This window comes from Spea bombifrons, chromosome 1 (genome assembly GCF_027358695.1).
Source record: "Spea bombifrons isolate aSpeBom1 chromosome 1, aSpeBom1.2.pri, whole genome shotgun sequence".
Taxonomy (NCBI): domain Eukaryota; kingdom Metazoa; phylum Chordata; class Amphibia; order Anura; family Pelobatidae; genus Spea; species Spea bombifrons.
The window spans coordinates 144,381,701-144,401,888 of NC_071087.1; the positions used below are offsets into that span (position 1 = coordinate 144,381,701).

Here is a 20,188-nt window from a genome sequence, read left to right on the forward strand (position 1 = left end):
CAGTCCTTGATTCAGGATAGCTTTATGCAAATCCTAGCCATGTTTAAATTTCCTTACTGTGTGAGCCTCTACCACTTCTGTTGGGGGGCTTTTCCACCTGCTTACCACCCTGTGATGTTTTAATAATGCATAATTCCAGAATATTAGCAATGTGTCTGTGTTGATGGAATATTACAGTATTATCTGTGACTCATCAGGAAATACATTCTATGCTTTGTATTTTCCGACATGATTCTAGTTTTTTTAAATAAGTAAAGCACGCTTCAGAAGTCTTATTTGAAATCCTTTAGGTTATCCTGACGCCTGACAGCCGGATGCCTGATGTCACCGTTAGCAAACCTTTAAGAAACGGAGAGATCGTTTCGTTCAGTGGAGTTTTCTAGTGTTTAAGTCCAGCCCAGATAGGGGCGTGGTCACAGTGGCGACATAATTAATAAACTGGTTTCAATGATACCTGGCGGGGGTGTGGTTACACCTGTCGTGACGTCAGCGCTAGGTGTTCCTGTGAGTCCGAGCTCTGCCCCGCATTAACTTCTCAGCTCCGGATCGGTGAGGGTTTGCGTGCGGAGTGTCACCGAAGAGAAGGCTTCCAGTATGGGCTGTTACCGGCTGCTGCTGTGGGGGGCAGCGCTGTGCGCGTGTACACTGTCAGTGACAGGTAAGAGCAGTGGGGGACACGAGGGGCATCTTTACACCCTATGGAGGTCGTTTCTAAGTAAATCTCTGACTTTGACATTCTGAAGCACTTAGTCCCTCTTCGTTTACTTCTCCTGTTTGTTTATGTTAGTTTCCCAAATTGTTTACTTTGTTGCATCTGCCTGCTGAGTTTGGGAGTCAGTGTCATGTGATGCATGATGTTCCTGATCTCGTTATGTGTTTTGCTGCTCAGAGGAGCTTAATATGTGTTAGTAGGTAATACTCCTCCATTGTCTGTTATTTCCGTGACAACCATGTATTTTTTATCATTTTGGGCCATTTGATGGCATTACTTAGTTAACCAAATCAGTGCGTTTGTCAGATGATCAGGAATTGTGAAATACAATTTTTACAGATTAAATAAGTATTGATCGCTTGCATGTGTCCCTGTGATGGTTTGATTAGAATCAGATTAAGTCTCATGGTGGCGGTTGATGCAAGATTATTATTATTTATTGTTTTATATAGCTCCATCATTTTCAGCGCTGTACAATGGGTAGACAGGACATAATAAGTAGTATATAACATAACAATTTGACTTACAGAATAATAGGTGAGGGAGCTTACAATCTAGAGATGTAGTGGATGCGTAGCTGGCGCCACATACAGTGGATAATATGTCTGGTATCATATGCGGTGTTTGGATAGAGTACAGTGCAAATAAACAAATATTCTTTGCTAGTTATCTAAGGTTAAAATGTTGCTGATAGTTGTTGATTTGCTCTTTTGTGATAAGGACGATAAGAATATAACTTAACGGATCGCTGTATTGCTTCGGTATGGTGGTTGTTGTTTTTTTTTTACCGCCACAGATCTCCTAGAGGTTCAATGATTCCTTACTTTTAAAGAAAATTTACGAACTATAGTTGGTCTACATAAATTGACTATGGTTAAACATAATGAAGGTGGCAGTTCCTTGAAGATTCGACGTTCAGGGTGGCTTTAGGTCAAAGCTCTTCGGCGTGCTTCTCCAGCCTCACCCCTGAAATATGGATAAGCATCTGAGAGTTAAAGTCCAAAAACAATTTGGTATTTGCAGGCTCAACACAACACTTTCGGCGGCTGGATGCAAGTAAAGCATTTCCCCCCCAAATATATATTATAGTATTGTTTTGCAGTTCTTCACAAAGAACTCGTTTCTGTAAAAATAAATTAAAAAAAATGAACGTTTCTACGCTCTTCATGACATCGCCAAAATGATGGTGCAATAACCCCCCCCTTCAGCAAGGCGTTATTGCTCAAGGATTAAATGAAGCACAAGGGGAATGTTGTATCCAGGTCATCCCGAAGGTGTGTCTCGTGTTGGTTAAACAAAGAAAGCCTTTACAGGTCTGCCTTCTGTTTGGATTAGTCATTACTTTCTATGGCCCCTTTGTGGAATGATTCATTCCGTCTTTATTTCCGTAAAATAGATTTATACGTAGCAGACGGAAGGAAACAAACTGATAAACCTGTATGTGCCATGTGTCTCCAAAATGTTCTTAACGTCAAAACAAATGTTTTTTTTTAATGAGAAATGGCTATTTTTACGCCAAATATATACATTTTTCAATAAACAATGTCAAATCTAACGAAAGACCACTATCTCAACACGCAGAACTTTATTATTACTAAATTTTATTTATTAAGCACCAATAAATTATACAACACTGTAGAATTTTAAATGGGGCAGTTAATACATGCATACTAAATATACATTATAGATATAACGTAGGAGACCGTAGGAAAAGCAAGTATTTTACTTTGAGCATAAAAAAACAGTGCTGTATAAAGCGCACTAATGTAGGTTCGCATTGATTAAAAAAAAAACCCTGGTGTTATCTCATTTTGGAACAATGTTTCTGTTATCTGCACACTTGGCGGTTGCCGTTGTAGACGGTTGTGATTTTTTTGGGTGATTTTTAAAAGTGCATGCCGCATTGAGCTTATTCTTGATGACAGTGCTATTGAAGTCCTGCTTGACTAATGAAGTTTAATCCTCCATAGACTTTCATAAATCAGAGTCCGTAATCTGAGTTCGATAGTCTGAGCCATTCTATTGTTAACCACAGGCAATATAAGGAGTAAGGGCGATTGCCTAGTATAACAGAGCTAGATCACAAATAATGCACTTATGTAAAAACAAGTGTTTTTTTTTTTTTTAAAGGTATAATAATAAAATGGGTGGGGGTTCTCCTTTTTAAATCTGCAATTACTTATTGGGTATTGGCATGGAGAAGCCCTTTGTAGGGTTTCCGGCTCTGAGCTGTAATCTGTGGCAGTGCAAAGAAATGAACAATGAAAAAGTATCCTCTGTCATTGTAAATTCTCCATTTTTCTTATCCTAAACTTTCAGGATCGTTATGTGCCAAATCTTTAAAGTTTACACGGTAGGCAAGTGTGATGTTAAATATCAATCCCTTTATATGACTAGGTATATGCGTTCCTAGGGGCCTTAACTGCCAGTAAGCCCAATAAAGCCCGAGGTGTATTTCTTTTATTTGTACTTATAATAATATCTGTAGGGTCTGCTTGGCCCTTTTCTGTTGAGAAACCACGCAAACTTAAATTACCATGTCAGACAAGTCTTATCTTGTGCAGAATGTTCAGCTTCAGGCTAGGCTTAATTTGCGACAACTTGCAAAAGTATTTGGAAGTACTCAGCAGCTGGGCATTCCCCAAATAAAACTGAAGAGTAAACTTAATTATGAAAACAAGTTTTAAAAACTTTATCTATCTATCTATGAAATGCTTTCTAAGAGTCTACCTGTGTGCGGTAGATTTGAAAGCAGATGCCGATGCAGAGATGGGCAAGAGAGACAGTAAAAGCCGCTGTTCTTCCTAATGCTTTTTCCACCGCACACCCTACAATGTCTGTGGGTTATTTTTGGGGGCAGTTGTGGAATCCTTCCTGAGAAATGTTTACCTGACAATATCTTCAGGCTGCAGAAGTACAGGGTTAGGGGGGGTGTTCGAAAAAAGAATACTTTGGGTGACCTTCTGCTGGAACTGAAGGAAGGTATATTCCTTCCTGGTGCCTGCCTTTTTATATTACATAAATGTATGGAACATTGCCACATATATCACATAAATGGGAACTTTCTTATACCATAATTTAACTTTGAGATTCACCAAATATGATTTCAGGCATTGGTCAGCCAAGTCAATGCAATACGCAATGCCCTTTGGTTTGGTGACGTTTTTCCGTATCTTGTCACAGTAGACTAGTATATCGTGGACAGCACACACGTCCTTACAGTCTGCAGTGGCGTAACTACAGGGGTCACAGTGGGTGCCGTTACGACAGGGCCCATGCCTCTAGGGGCCCGGTGCGACCACTGCGACCTCTTGTTCCCATCTCCTCGTACCAGTTCAAAATAGTTTAGAAAGGACCCTTCCAAACTACCACACCAGTCCAGGTCAGAGGGCCTTTTCTAAACTATTTTGGACCAGCACGGGGAGAAAGGAGCGTAGCTGGGTCACATTATCTCACATGAAACCGAGGCTGCTCGTGGTGTGTGCGTGCAGCTGGATAGGAAGCTACTGGAGCGGTGAGGGCTTGAATGTGAAATGGTGTGTGTGTGTGTGTGTGTATGCATGGATGTGTAAAGTGGGTTGAGATGAAGTGTGTGTTAGTGAGTATGAGTGTGTGATTTGTGTGTGTTTACATATCTCTGTCAGGGTATATGTTAGAAGGGGGTAAAGAGAAAAGAAGACACAGACAGGTTGAGATGGCAATTATGGCACAGACTTGCTGTTGAAGTGGGGGGGGCAGGGCAATTTTCACACCAGGGCCATGTGGTTTGTAGTTATGCCCCTGACAATCTGTGTACTTGACTGCCAACAACTCATTATGGCGTAACGTCATCACAGAACGCCGACTTTGCCGATATCAGCTGCTTTGGGAGAGTGTTTTCCTAGAGTCCCTCAAGCCATGGTCTCAAGCACAAAAATAACTTGAAATTAAGGGATCCTGCTTTAGTAGTTGCCCACATAGATATACCCATAATTAAGAAAAAGTGCACAGGGTATTATCAGAGAAATGAAAGTAATAAAAATGTTTTAAAATTAAAAATCTATCCCTGTTTATCGCTGCAGAAAAATAGAGGTAGCTAGGGTAGGGGTTCTATTCCAATAGTAGGGATGTGATAGGTGGGATGCTTATCAGCAGGTTTAGTGCTATAAATTGTTTAATTTCTGCCAGGTCAATGGGATGCACGAATAGCCCTTAGCATAAAATAACCCGGGGTGTTCTGTTATACAACTTTGGTGAGCTATGAGATCCAACGAGCCAGAACAACAAGTCAGAACATCTTTAAAAATGCTGCTGCCCACAAACTGCATTTGTGTCTACTGGGATACTTCTGTTAGATGTTGCCATAAAAAGGGAGCAAATCTGATACTATCACGTGTACAGACACCCTCATGTCATCATAATGGACTGACCTCTTCATTAGAAGTGACACTAGAGGGAGGTATTGTATATAGGATCAACATCTGAGGCAGTCAGTGTCATCAGCCGGATTGTCAGTCTTTTTTCAGTTTATTGGTCTCTAATACAAACCTTTAACTCCTGGAGCAGGTATTGGACTCCCCAGGCGGAGTTTAGCCGTCAGGAGTTAAAGGTCCGTACGAGCGACTCTATTGGTCACGAGCAGGGGGCTCGTCTGACAACAACCTTCATGACAAAGCCCGTACATGCATTGTATTTAATGGCTTTAAGCACAACCCATTGTCCTTAAGGTGTTAAAATCCTGGTGCCAAAGCTGCTGCGTACCGCGTTAACCCTGTATTTACCCCTTCTAAAAGATAAAAGGAAAAACTAACACGAAAAATGTACATGAACATTCACCCAAACCGAACACAGGAACGGGTGATGAAGATTTTTTTCCCCCCACAAAGACAAACGCCAAGAGTTGGCTGGCGCCCAAGTCTAGTGACAACAGCTAAACATCCTGCCAAGGATTGTGTAATTTTATTATTACATGTAATTCATCAGGTGCTCAGAGAGTGATCAGCATAATTCTTTTTTTTTTTTTCAATTGCCTGAAAAAAGTAATGTAATTCCAAATTTATGTTTACATGTGTAGTTTATTTAGTTATACACTTTTTTTTTTTTAAACAGAACTCTTTTAACAATAACTTGAACAATAATAATTCAATTAGTATTTAAACAACATTTATTTTAAAAGAATATGGTCTGACTATACTTGCCACTAATTGGCTGCTTGAAATCAATGGGGAGCGCTTTTCATGCATGCGCACAGGGGGTCTTAACAGACCACCAGTGTGTGTTAAGCCAATGCTGGAGTTGACTGGAGGTGAGCATATCCCATGTGATAAGTGGGATTCTGCATAATCCGCCCCATGTATTTCCAGTAGGAACACCATGAAGGGACTACAATGCGATCATATGCCCTGAAACGTATGGGATGGCTGGAATGTCCCTTTATTAGAGACAAGGAATCGTGCAAGCCAGGTCAAAGAAACGTGTTTATTTAGGAAAGAATGTTAACAGAATGCGCTGTAACTGTTGGGGCTACTGCTAGTTTATGTTTTGTATTTCTTTTTTGTAGAATAGAATATTTGGTGGCACTTGTCCTATCGATATAGTTATGTTTTAGATGGCAAAAGCAAGTTGTATAATTGTTTTCTTTCTCCTTTCAGGAACGAATTCTACATATTCACTAAAGAGGGAAGAAGTTTCATTTTTGTTGAGGTAGAGACCTCCAATGGATCTGGGAACTACTTCTACGCAGTTAATGATTTTGCAGCAACTGTGCTTACTAGCAAATTGACCACAGTTTTTCTCCCCATCATCTACATCATTGTGTTTATCGTTGGTTTGCCAAGCAATGCAATTGCGTTATGGGTCTTCCTTTTTCGTGCAAAGAAGAAGCACCCGGCTGTGATATACATGGGGAACCTGGCTCTGGCGGATTTAATGTTTGCTGTATGGCTTCCACTCAAGATTTCCTACCACCTAAACGGCAACAACTGGATTTATGGCGAAGCCCTATGCAAGGTGTTCGTAGGATTTTTCTACGGCAATATGTATTGCTCTATTCTCTTCATGACTTGTATTAGTGTTCAAAGATACTGGGTTATCGTGAACCCCATGTCACATGCAAAAAAGAAGTCAAGGATCGCTTTAATAGTCTCTGGAACTATATGGACTCTAATTATTTTAAGCACAATTCCGTTATATCTGTTTGACCAAACCACTTATCTGCGTACGCTCAATATTACAACTTGCCATGATGTTCTGCCGCTGAACACGCTGACCTTTGACATGTTTAACTATTTCATCTCTCTAGCAGTGGGAGTATTTTTTTTCCCAGCCATACTTACTGCTTTAGCTTACGCACTCATGATTAAAACTTTAAATGCATCAATCACAGATGAAAACATTGGTCTGAAGAAGAAAAAAGCCATCAGGCTTATCATTACAGTACTCGTCATGTATCTCTTGTGTTTTATACCTAGTAACATTCTTATAATCATCCACTACTCGTTCATAAAGAGCAGTTACATTGACAGCATTTATTGTTTGTATATTACTGCCCTGTGTCTTTCTTCATTGAACAGTTGTATCGACCCGTTTGTCTACTATTTTGTATCGAAAGACTTTAGGGATAATGTGAAAAATACATTTAAATGCCGGAGCGTACGGACTGTAGAGAGAATGCAGATCTCCTTCAGCTCCATGAAATACTCCAGAAAATCAAACTCGTACACGTCAAGCTCCAATAGCACTAAAACAAGTAATTGTTGAAATGGTGTTCTGTGATTACTGATGGACAATGAAAACCCAATATTTCTCTCAAGAGTGGAGAACCGTGACCCATTTTGTAAGAGAACGCAGGCCGTCCTTGCACAAGAAAATTAGTACTGTATGATGTATATATTTTGTTTTATATAATTTACACTGCTAAAAAGCGGATGTTATCTGTTTGTTGTACAGGTTAATTTTGTAATACAAAGTGTTGTGGTTATAAACATGTTTTTTTGTTTTGTTTTAGATAAATAAATTGCATTATCATAAATGTCTCATTGTATCTATACACAAGTAGCGGGTTGTGAATAATTTAGAGAATAATAACTCTTAAACTCCATTTAAGATATAATTTACACATTTATTTTCCCAAAAATGCTTAAGTATGCATTTGTCAACATGAAATCTCATCTGCCGCTTGATAGTACCCCAATTTGAAAAAAATCTCCTTGCAAGGATGTACTTTATTTTCTTACCTAAATTAGGGTTATCTGCAAACATTGGCTTTCAATACTCACTGCAAGAACATTAATAGAAAACAGTGGACTTAGGACAGAATTTTCCATTAATAACAACTCTGAACTCTACCCTTTCATGACAAAGCCCGTACATGTACGGGCTCACAATGCATTGTTTTAAATGGGTTTAAGGAAACTCATTGTCCTTAAGGGGTTAAAGCCAGTCTCCAACCAAGTTGAAAAAATTTCACCTAATCTTTTAATTTGTACAGTAACCTTTAATGATGACGTCAGCTGACACCAGACCACAAGGCAATAAGCCCATAAAATAATAATCTATATTGTCCTTAGACAGGATAAAATATCGCATCAGACACAGGATATAGGCTCAATGCTAAACGCATTTTGCACTAAACATGCTTAATCATTGAGCTCTCTCAAATCTGATCTGATGATCAGGCCCTTTGTCCGGTATCGTATTGAACAGCTGAATTAGTGTGGCTGGCAAGTAGCTTATCCTTATTTGCTCTCATCTTCCTCATTCTGAGTCATCTTTCTCATTCCGAGTTTGTAAATGCTTCAATATTTGTCCCACATCTGCGGAGTATCATAGTGGTTTCTTTTTTTTTTTTTCTTCTAGTCTTACTAATGAAAGTCTGTTCAATGAAATGTTCTGCTGCCGTTAGAATAACAACTTGTGAATAACTACATTTCTTCTGGACTCTATCTAAAGATCCCCAACCAATATAAAATAGAAGAATACTCAAAAATATAACTTTTTAAAAACAAAAGTGTTTGACATCCTAGTGCCCTAGCACTACAAGTAAAAAATGATTTATAAAAAAAAAAAACAGTACTATTAAAAATAGCACATTTGGATTTGTAAGAAATTGCACATTTCTGCAAATTGTATGAATCTCCGAAAACAAGACCAGGCTCCATTATTTTGCCCTAAGATAACCTCCCATCAAACTTCCTCCAAAATGGCACCAGCTGCTTAGTGTTTCCAATCTTAGTCAGGGTAAAGCCCTTATTATGATAAACTCACCTTTCCTTAACACCTTAATTATTTCTTCAACTAGCAGATGATCAAACCCCGCTGCATGTCCAGGTGTCTATAGATCACAACTATGCAACAACCTATTTTGCTTTCAAGTTCTAAAGTTACCCAAATGCCCTTTTCGGCCGATATATTTCGTCCACTGATATATATATATATCCGTGCATCCCTAATACTGAGTCTGACGGTAGTAAAGCATAACTCCCATCATTTTATATAGAGCCTGAAAGTGGTATACTACAACTTCCACAACGGTATAAATCATATCATTAAATAGTGATCCAGAGTGTGGTACATTGTATCTCTTATTAAATAGCAAGTCAGACACAGATGGGGGTAACTCCTATCAGTATATCTAACGTGTCAGACATTGATGGTGCAACACCATAACTCCCCTTACTATATACTTACAGTGGTACAGCATAACTCCCAATATCACATCAGTATATTAATACCATTTTTTAATTATATATGCTGGGCCATTGGTGCAAGCTTTCCTAGTTTTATATATAATCCTAGTCCAATAATTATACATCATCAAAGGCCAGTATAACTATGTAAAAGGACCAGCTGGAAGAAGGTATAAAAGGTCGGCGTATCAGAATGCATAATAAAGAATATGAACCTTAACCCATCACAGATCAATGAATTCAATGTTATGGTGTTAAAGTTAAAATAAAATAACAAACAGAAAACTACCAAAGTGCGATCAAGTGAAAAATGCACATTAGTATTCACATAGCAAGCACAGATCACAGGTCGCACACCACAAAGCACTCAGTTGTCATCCACAGAACTTGCCCAGCACCCAGGTTGCATCCACAGGACTTGCCCAGCACCCAAGTTGAAATCAGGGTTTTTCTCAGCACCCACATTGCACACATAGGACTTGCCCAGTAAATTCTAATTTAAAGACATGTTATTTGGTGACAAGGGAAAACCACATGTCGTTAGACAAATCACAGTTCCTGATTTTGCAGCTTGTAAACACACAATCACGCTATGGCTATGCAGTATTTTTCACATAAGCAAACTGAACTTTCTAAACGTTAGGCTAGATTATAGAATAATTACATACATTACAAATCAAAATACATACAAAAAAGGGCTCTTTTACATAATCAAGTGTCATATAATAGAAGTCCTATAATTTCTGGATGGAATGTGGCAATGTGTCTGCTGCAGATAAGCAATGCGAGACACTGCATCTAACCTATGGTAGTACTGGGTATATGTGCTTCCCCATGAGAACCAAATCTGTGCAATCATTTTTGAGAAGTGGATGAAAATCGTGCGAAGAAAGACATGACAAATGAACACGCATTGATGATTGCTGATCCTCTATCCCTGGTGTCCGTGTAAGACATAAAAACTTACAATTTCACAACAGATAAGAATCATTTGGCCCATCTAGTCTGCCCATTTGTCCTCCTGTGAAAACCTCAAACCGTATTTAGTACTTGGTCTATATTCAGGATAGTGATATGTCTATTCCATGCATGTTTAGATTCCCTCACTGTATTAATCTACCAGCCCCCCCAGTGAAGTATTTTTTGATGAAGAATTCGTTGTATTACTGTTTTGTTGCTACCTGTCACCATCTACTATTCCATGTTGTCCCCTTTTTTGGCCTAAACTAGTATGTATTGTATGTTCAAAGAAAGCAAAAGAAGGCTGTACACGTATTTCCAGATTCTATTTAAGTAACATAGTTACTTGAAACCCTACAAACAAAAATAAGGAAGAGTGCAAAAGTAAAAAAAAAACATGTGAGGTGTGTAGAGACTAAGGCTTTTTGGTGTATTTCTTAATTTTACCTATGGCAGGGCTCAACAAAACATGGTCACCATGGCGACTAGAAACTACTTTCTGGCACCCAGGGTTTTGCAAAAAAAAAGGGGGTAAAAGCTGACCAGGGCTGGCATCGTGAGTGGGTGCTGTAAGTGTGTATACTGTGTATGTATACTGTAGTGTCAGAGTTAGCGTGTAAATGCTAGTGCTGGAGTCAGTGTGTGTGTATACTGTATTGTTAGAGCCTCTGCGTATGTATATATATCTATGTATATATATATATATATATTGTGACAGAAAGGCCGGTACAGTAGTGGATGGGCGGTATATACGCCCTACTTTGGCTAATTTTGTGTGTCCTTATATGTAAAATTAAAGCCCCAGGGAAAGAGAAGCACAATAAAAAAAACTACAATATAGGAAGTGACTTGTAAATTGTGTAATGGGTCCCTGGGGTGGAGTATCCAGAAGAGCAGGGTGGGGTGGTGCTCCAACAGCTTTTAAAATCCAGACCAGGATTTACAGGTGACCAAGTATAGCTCACCTGGTCTAATCAGGAGGGTTTAAAAAGCCCAGCTTGGTTCAATTCACTCTCTTCTTATTGCCAGCCAGGAGAGCTGCTGGATTTATCTTGTTTGTTTGGCGTGTTTTGATTTGAAGAAAATAAATATTTAAATTCTATCTGGATCTGGAATTGGCTTTTTACCCTAGAAGACAAGTGACTCTGAAAGATCTCTGACTAACTCCTTGTGCTTCAAAGGACGTTCAGTTACAATATATATATATGTGTATATATATATATATATATATATATATATATATATATATATATATATACTGTATGTATAGTGCTGGAGTCAGTGAGTCAGTCTGTTAGTGTGTGTGTGTGTGTCTAACCGGAGCCTGCCCTTGCGGGAGACGGCCAGGACTGCCCACTGACATCAGTGGATGGTCCCACTGACGTCACAGGAGCGGGGTGCCACTCCCCGCCCATTTCTCCTTTAAATAGAGGTGTTTCTTCTATATGTCAGTGGGCAGTCCTAGCCGTGTCCCGCAAGCATGTGTGTACCTGAGCGTAGAATGTTAGTACGTGTTAGTACGTGTTAGTGGGTGTTAGAGTGTGTAAATGTATGTTATTGTATGGCATGGTTCAACAAACCCCAGGTGCCAGGTTGCCATGGTGACTATAAATCCCTTTCCTTGCTTGGTTACAGGGGGTGCTGAGGCGGGTACCACGGGCGCATGTCATCCAGGCGCCGGTGTTATGTGACCCCGCGGTGGTAGAGAGGCAGCAGTAGGCTGCTTGTCGCATTGCAGACAGGTCTCTACGGGGTAAGAGGAAGAGGGTGTGTAGGCATGTAGTCACAATTTTAAATCCATTTTGTCTCTCTCTGCATATTGTGTTTTCTGCTAACAGGCAGATTGCATGGTTACATATACTCTAGACATGTGCAGTTTTCATTTTGGTTGAACCACATACAGGGCTTGTGGTCAACTCCTCTTACTTGGTAAGCATTACATATCCTGTGCATCTGCAATTGCAGTCGCTTGTGCAGCTTCTAACCTTTTATATTCTGAGATCTCTAGGCAGACTTTTTTACTTTTCTAGAAACTTCTACATAACTATATGTATTTAGCCAATAAGGATGCTCAACGTAACTTTGTATAAGCATTGTGTGGGGGAAAGGGGTCGAAATAGTGATGGGTTCTTTGCATAGGTTCTTCTATCCTCTTATTCATTCTGTTAACTATATATATATTATCAGCTGCGTAATAAACTTCAGTGCTTTGTGATTCTACTCAGTAGTCTGTGTGTGGATTATTCAGCACTCCGGATATCTGTACTGGAGACCAGGGGGGGGCGTGGAGAGTTTGAAGAACAGAGGGGGTTAGTATGTATGCGTGTGCGTACTGATCAGATGAAAACACATTTATAGCATGTATACGGCTATACGGCATATGACAGTTTAACCAGGTCCAGGTACATTCCCCAATAAATAGTATTTATTAGCATGAATACGGTTTAATATGAAACCTTGAAATAATTTAATCCTCAGCAGGTACCCTAAAATTCAATTAGAGGAATAAAGGTTAAACACACAAGCTTGAGCCTTTATTCTGTTTAATGCCCCTTGTCATGAAGGGGTTAACTGTGCAACTCTACAAAGGTGTGCTTTATGGGGGGTGTAATTAACAAACATAAAAACAAGATTGGGGAGAAAAAAAAGCTGATCCCCAAGTCCTCCCCAGTCTGACCCTGAAGGTGTGTAGATGATAAAGTCTATTATTATTAGGATGCCTCTGAATGCATAGAATCTAGAATTTCACTATAGTGACCTCCAAATGGTTTTGGTATAGGACTGATACACCTTTAGTGAATGCCATCCAAATGTCTATTATATAAATGTGACTCAGAACAGTGCTACAAAGCCCCCCCCCCATCTCTGTGGTGCTATCCAGATGCGCTATTAAGATAAGGAGCCCTCACACGAGATATTATCTCCATTTGGGGGGAAACTCGTTAAAAGCATAAAAGGCTCGGTGAGGCAGCCAAGGAGCCGGAGCGCAACACATTAGGAGCGAAGAAACCAACGGCGCGGCGACCGTCCGTCTGTCTCTGGCCAAAAGCCATTCCAAAACGACTCGGGGCGTGGCCAACGAGCTCTCTGGAGCAAACTGTCCAGTTTCGTGGAAACCTGGCGGGGAGGGGCTAAAGATGACCGTGACGTCAGCGCTAGGTGTTCCTGTGAGTCCGAGCTCTGCCCCGCATTAACTTCTCAGCTCCGGATCGGTGAGGGTTTGCGTGCGGAGTGTCGCCGAACAGAAGGCTTCCAGTATGGGCTGTTACCGGCTGCTGCTGTGGGGGGTAGCGCTGTGCGCGTGTATACTGTCAGTGACAGGTAAGAGCCGGAGGAGACGGAGGGTCACTCATTACTGCTTTCTCCTCTGGATCAGGCACACCCTGAGGGTCCTCTACAGAGTTACAAACTTTCGGATCCCTTGGAGCTTAAAGCGTGACTTTTGCCCGGTATTCCCGGCGCGCTCCGCTTTGTGTAGTTTGTGTGCGCTCTCTCTGTAAAGCTGGCGGGTTTGTAGTTTTAATCCGGGGGGCTGAGATGCGGGCCGGGGGGCGGGTGGTGTTGCTGCCTGGCTCCCGTGTGTGTGTTGCGCAGAGCTTTGGGGTTTATTACCCTTGTATTTTGGACAGATACTGGAAGCTAAAATCCAGACTTAGGTGATTTGTTCCCCTCAGGGTGACTTTTAGGGGTGCAGAGCTGGGGATGTAGTTGTACCCCGAATTATACTCTAATTAACTGCTTATTAATGAGCTCTCAGGTCACCCATCCCCCATGTTTATTTCTGCCATTGTTGGGTTTCCTCCAGTGATGTAGGTCTGCCCGCAGTATTGTAACACACGTAACACATGTTTGGGGTCACCTTCTGACGTGTGTATCATGCTGTGGATCTAGTATCTGGCTACCTCTGCACATGTGAACTTGGTGTTCAAGTATGTTGGGGGTCATGTAAATAAGCCAAGGATATGATAAACATCTTGCGCATGTATTTGGCCGCACTCGCTTCTTTGCTGCTGTCGTCTCTGCTCGGGGTGGGCTATAAGGGGTCATACCCTGGATGTGGGGCGCGTGTACTATACACACGCTAGGCACAGCCCTCCTCGGTGTTACGATTATAATCGAGATCTCTGATCTCCCCCAACTGGCCCATTAAGTAACTGTTACAGCTGGGATCCGGATCGCCAAATAGGGTGATCCGCCAACGGTTTCCTATGAGAGGGTCTTCTGGACCTGGCGCCCCAAGTGTAATTGGCCTGAGCTAGAATATGCTGCTGATATTCCTGGTGTAACCTGTGGCTGTAAGGCCTTATCTCTGGCACAGAGAACTTGTGCTTTCATATCAGAACTTAGTGTGTCTCACAAAGCAGGTGACTGCATGGACTAGGTTGGGCCGCTCAGTTTAATTAGGTAATTACATGTTCGGATATTAAGTTGGCTGCATGGGCCGTAGGTGCAACCAAGTATCTAGCGAGTCCAGGACATGTGTGTCCCTCTTGATCACGGTGGAAACAAATGAATCCGTATCTTGCCCTCCAACCTTGCGGATGTAAGCTGTTGGGATACGGGAAGAAAATTGTCGTCAATAACCAACCCTTGCAGTTCGACCTTTTTAGGTCAGTATTGAAAACAAGGGGAGAAGTCTTTTGCTGTCTCTGATGGGTTTGGCCCAGGCCTGAAGTTAAGCCCTTAAAGTGGACCTTACCTAGGACAGAAATCACGCCTTTCTAAACTGTGGAGGACAGAAGATACATTCTAGAATAGGATGCTCTTTAGACAACCAGAGAAATATAGTTCCAGAGAAATAGGTTCCTTTTTTTATATCCATAGCCTTGTTTAAACGTGTGTGTGTGCATGTGTTAGACATCTGACGTATTGTGCAAAGGTGTACATTTCTTCTAAAAACTGCGTTTATTACTATAGGCTACAACAATAAATGTTATTTTTAGAAGCTAACCATGATAGTGGAAACTTGTTATGCTAGCTTTTGTGTTGCTCAATATGTGCATTTTCCACCAGACGTTTGGAAATGATGCGTTACTTGTGGCCAGTTCATTCTTAACGGAACATTCCACAACCTCCAGTGATCAGGTAGAGCTTACTCTGATGACACAAATATTGTGTCATGCTGAAGATATGTCATGCCTCCCTGGAGCAGAGCGTAGGCTTGGTTGTTCTTGACATTCTTTTGACCCCTTATGGAATATTTACCCTGGGTTACGCAATTCTTGTGTACACGGGCGCTTATCTAACCACATATCTTTTCTATATGTTTAGGGCTTAATTTTAAACAATAGAAATATTCTGGTTAAAAAAGAAAAAAAAAAAACCCGGAAATTGGAACGAAGAAGAAACATGGTTTTGTATCCACACGTTACATCAAATGTAACCATAAACCTAGGTTCAGAATCGATCACGAAGATGGCAATAGCTGATATGCTGAACCTTATAAATGATAGGTGTGTGCATGCGCGTCTGTGTCTTTCTGTGAACACTTACACTCCATCCCAGAAGTAATATGGCTCCTCTGTGAGTTCAGTTGAATGTTGTGTCACCGCCAAAGAACAACACATGCATTGTATGGGGTTTATGTATAGGAATTAAGTCGTAGGGTTTCTGTGTTGTGTTAAACAGTCTTGTGTTCCGTGCCGTCCAGAGAAAGCAAAACTAGAACACTGAGAGATCTCTTGGAGATACTCCATAGATGTTCCCGTAACATTGGGTTGTTACTCCAGAATAACGTCTTCGTCATTAATTGTTACAACAGTAATCTACTTCCTAATATGTTTATAGGCTACAATGTTTATTGTTTATCGTAACAATGTTCTTCTTACGATTGTTTGTTTATTATTGTGGATAAATGTTGTTGTTGTAGACATTGGGATGTAGGTAGCTTTAGAGGCTTACGTGTGGTTTGCGTGCTCGTTGGGAAGGTTAATATGTTATAATAAGCGAGTCTGTGTTTGTGACTTTTAATGCTGGAATGTGAAGTGAAACCGCGACCCGCAGCATTGACTCCCCATTTGCATAAGCTTCAAACAGCCTGTCAACAAGAGTTTCTCTTCTAGAATGATGTCACTCGAAGTGCATTTTTAGGCTAATTTGAGGCCGGCAAATCCAAAAGAGCGTAGCACCCTCCATTCAGATGCTTAGATGTAACGTAAGGAAGTTTTTATTTTACTCAGTGGGTGTTAGATAAGTGAAACAGACTCCCAGCAGATGTGGTAGAGGCTAATATAGGAGGTTTAAATGAGAGAGACAACTAAGACTGATTAGGGTTTGTGTCTTCACAACAGGCAGACTAGATGGGTCATAAAACAAAGCAAGAGTCCAGCGCGTACCCAGAGAATACCTTTCAGAAAACGCCTATCTAAGGCATAAATATTGGGGATTCCATGACGAATAGGCGTTTCTGAATCCTCACTTTGTTTTGTGTATTCATTGGGCATCTTTATTGTTGCAGAATCTGAGTATGTATGCCTTTTATGCTTTTTAGGCTGTGCGCTCCACTTTGTGTATGGTTTAGACTAGATGAGCCGACATAGGCATGTTTCTCGTACCAGTATACACCAGTATCGGTGTGAGCCCTGCATAATGTATAGCTTAACTGATAAAGCGGCTTTTCAGAAAATGTAACCATTAATTGTACAGGGCCCACTGAAAAAAGGTTAGTGGAGTTGGTCCTTAAGGCATCATAAAATCTATGAGTTGAAACGGTGACTCTCATTCCGACTAAAATAAATAAACCCCCGTGTGATGGACAACAAGATAAAGAGAAGTCCTTTTCTACCTTGGCTGCCGGAGTACAAGCATTGGAAATACATGTTATACGGTGTTATTAAATGTTATTACTGTTTCACGTGTGTACCCCTTAATAACACAGTAAGTAAAGAGAGAAAAAAAATCTGATGTTAGACGTTCATCCATGACTGCGTTTTTACAATCCCCCATAGTAATAGCAGCGGATCTGCTGGATTTTAACTGCTCTTCCATTCATACAAAGCGTTCGTTGCCCTCTTCAGCGTGTTACGCAAGTAAACCTTAGCAGAGCTGTCATTGTATTCTTTACTCTTAACTCTTTAATAGCATAAAACAATTTTCCTCTTATGTTACAATTAGTGTCTGACTTTGTGTCACATGACAATTAAGTGTTCCTGGCAAAAATCATGAATTCTTAGTCTTAGAAATTTTCTAGGAAATTCTTCGTTTTGAACATTTTAAGATACTACAAAGTATGTTTCTAACGCATTTAGTCGTATTTCACTGAAGTGGATAAAACGTCACTTTTGACCCTTTCACCCGTAGCTCTTCTGCAGGGTTCTTATTATTCCAAACCAGCTGCCTGCTCCTGATCTGTGGGATAAAGAACCTTTAAGAGCCATTTACAGAATGTTTTGTGCCGTAAAATACCTGCATAGTATAATCAGTAGGTATCAGTTGTCCTTGATCTTCCAGTTTTCTGTCTGTAACCTGATTCCTGTATTTTCACAAAGTCACAAAAATGCTTAAAGCATAAAGGACAGAGAAACAATTACACATTTATATATAAGTACAGTTATAACCTGGGCTCACCAAAGTCCCCCCGTTGCTATTATTATTAATTGAGGACTAACATTATCGTAGTCAGTTGTACGGCGCATACAGCGCCTTCCATACCTGTACATGGAATGTTAATTAATTAATGGTGTAGGCAAGGACTCCAGACTTAAAGGCTATCCAAGTAACCGAGGCATTAACCCTTCAGCGGAAATAAACACATACTACTTCCATGTTTGTGTTCTGTATGTATATAATCTCAGCTGTTCTTGTGATTTGGATACTTAGTCCTACTTGTTCTTAGTCACCCAGGTGTACTAAAAAAGTAAAATATCAATGAGAATATACTTCAGCTATATTCTCATATGAATTCATAGGGGTGCCAGTAATTATGCCACATATTTCACAATCTCCGTTCTAGTTCATCCCAGAGGTGTTCAATGGGGTTGTGGTCAGGGCTCTGTGCAGCCAATCAAGTTTCTCCACACTCATGTCTTCATGGACCTTGCTCTGTGCACTGGGGCATGCTGGAATAGAAAAGGGTCTTCCCCAAAGTGTTCCCACAAAGTTGGAAGCACATCACTGTCCAAAATGTCTTGGTATGTGGAAGGGCACACTAAAGTATACCCAAGATTCATCTTTCTGTATATAAATAATAATAAAACTGACTTTTTTTTGTTTAATATATTTCAGGACAGAATGTTACAAAAAAAGGAAGGAGTTTTATTGGGCATGCAGTGGAATCAACCAACACTTCGGGAAGAACTGCTTACACAGTGGATGATTTTGCAGCAAAAGTCTTGACTAGTCGACTGACCACAGTTTTTCTCCCCATCGTATACATCATTGTGTTTCTCGTTGGCGTACCAAGTAATGCAATTGCGTTATGGGTCTTCTTTTTCCGAGCAAAGAAGAAGCACCCAGCTGTGATATACATGGGGAACCTGGCTCTGGCAGATTTAATGTTTGCGATATGGCTCCCTCTCAAAATCTCCTACCACCTAAACGGCAATAACTGGATCTATGGGGAAGCTCTGTGCAAAGTACTTGTTGGATTCTTTTATGGGAATATGTACTGCTCGATCCTTTTCATGACATGTCTTAGTGTTCAGAGGTACTGGGTCATTGTAGACCCTATATCACACTCAAGGAAAAAGTCAAGGATTGCTTTCATTGTTTCACTATCAATATGGGTACTAATTATGTTGGGAACTATCCCTTTGTATCTGTTCAACCAAACTGTCTATATACCTAAACTCAACATAACAACCTGCCATGATGTTCTACCACTGGAAGTAATGGCCATTGACATGTTTAGCTACTTCTTGTGTCTTGCTGTTGGGGTGTTTTTCTTCCCGGCTATCCTCACTGCTTTAGCTTACACGCTTATGATTAAAACGTTGAATGAATCCATCACAGATGAAAATATCGGAAAAAAGAGGAAGAGAGCCATCAGACTGATTATTACAGTACTTGTCATGTACCTCTTATGTTTTATGCCTAGTAACATTCTTCTTATTGTCCATTACTCATATATAAAGAGCGGTGCCATTGGTAACATATACGCATTGTACGTTACTGTCCTTTGCCTCTCTTCGTTGAATAGTTGTATCGACCCGTTCGTCTACTACTTTGTATCGGAAGACTTTAGGGAAAATGTAAAGAACACGTTTAAATGCCGGAGCGTACGGACTGTAGAGAGAATGCAGATCTCATTCAGCTCCATGAAATACTCCAGGAAATCCAAATCCTACACTTCAAGCTCAAATAGCACAAAAACAAGCAACTGTTAAATATGAATTCCTCTGTAAATGACGGGGAAAAGAACATTTGTGAGACTGCACACAGTGGCTTTTTTATGGGAGGCTAGATCCTGTGATTTTGTTAAAATGCTACTTTCCTTGCATCTTTCTTTTGGACTAGCCCTTCCCACCATGCTTAGCTATCCAAAACTGGAAACCCACGTGCTGTCCGACCTTAGAATATTAACTAACATGTTAAGCAAATCTTAAAAGTATGAAGGTTAAGGGAAGAGCTTCTAGAATGAAGTGCTCTGGGAATACATCTACACTATCGTTCCTCAGCAACTGTATGTCTCTTGCATGCCCCCCCCAGGGGTCATTGTTGTCCCTTGACATGTTCTCAGTTGTCGTCATAAAGCTTTTTATTTAGTTTGATAGAGGCTTGATAAGCTTATTTTAAAAGTAATTGTGCCTTAAACCTGTTTATAAGGAAGTCATTGGAAACTGTTTACGTAGATGTGGTTTAGATTGTAAGAACAAAAGTCGTCGGGGAAAGTAGAAGTGGTACGGTATTGTGC

At 40.5% G+C, this 20,188-nt stretch overlaps 1 protein-coding gene across 2 annotated transcripts; it reads left to right on the top strand.

Moving 5' to 3' along the window:
* The first annotated feature begins 495 nt into the window (after positions 1-495).
* F2RL1 (F2R like trypsin receptor 1) lies at positions 496-19,874 on the top strand. Of its 2 annotated transcripts, none has more exons than XM_053447967.1 (2): positions 496-658; positions 18,562-19,874. In XM_053447967.1, exons 1-2 carry the CDS (start codon positions 595-597, stop codon positions 19,659-19,661), a joined length of 1,164 nt encoding a protein of 387 aa, XP_053303942.1. In that variant the 5' UTR covers positions 496-594; the 3' UTR covers positions 19,662-19,874. The 2 variants fall into 2 exon arrangements, with proteins under 2 accessions (XP_053303942.1, XP_053303941.1); XM_053447966.1 differs by lacking the exon at positions 496-658 and adding an exon at positions 13,468-13,659.
* Positions 19,875-20,188: the final 314 nt, after the last annotated feature.

What these genes read in the sequence shown, in the direction of transcription:
- F2RL1 (XM_053447967.1), top strand. Translation starts at nt 595, where the DNA reads ATGGGCTGTTACCGGCTGCTGCTGTGGGGGGCAGCGCTGTGCGCGTGT. An exon ending in GTGTACACTGTCAGTGACAG is followed by an intron (nt 659 to 18,561) that starts GTAAGAGCAGTG and finishes AATATATTTCAG; the next exon opens with GACAGAATGTTACAAAAAAA.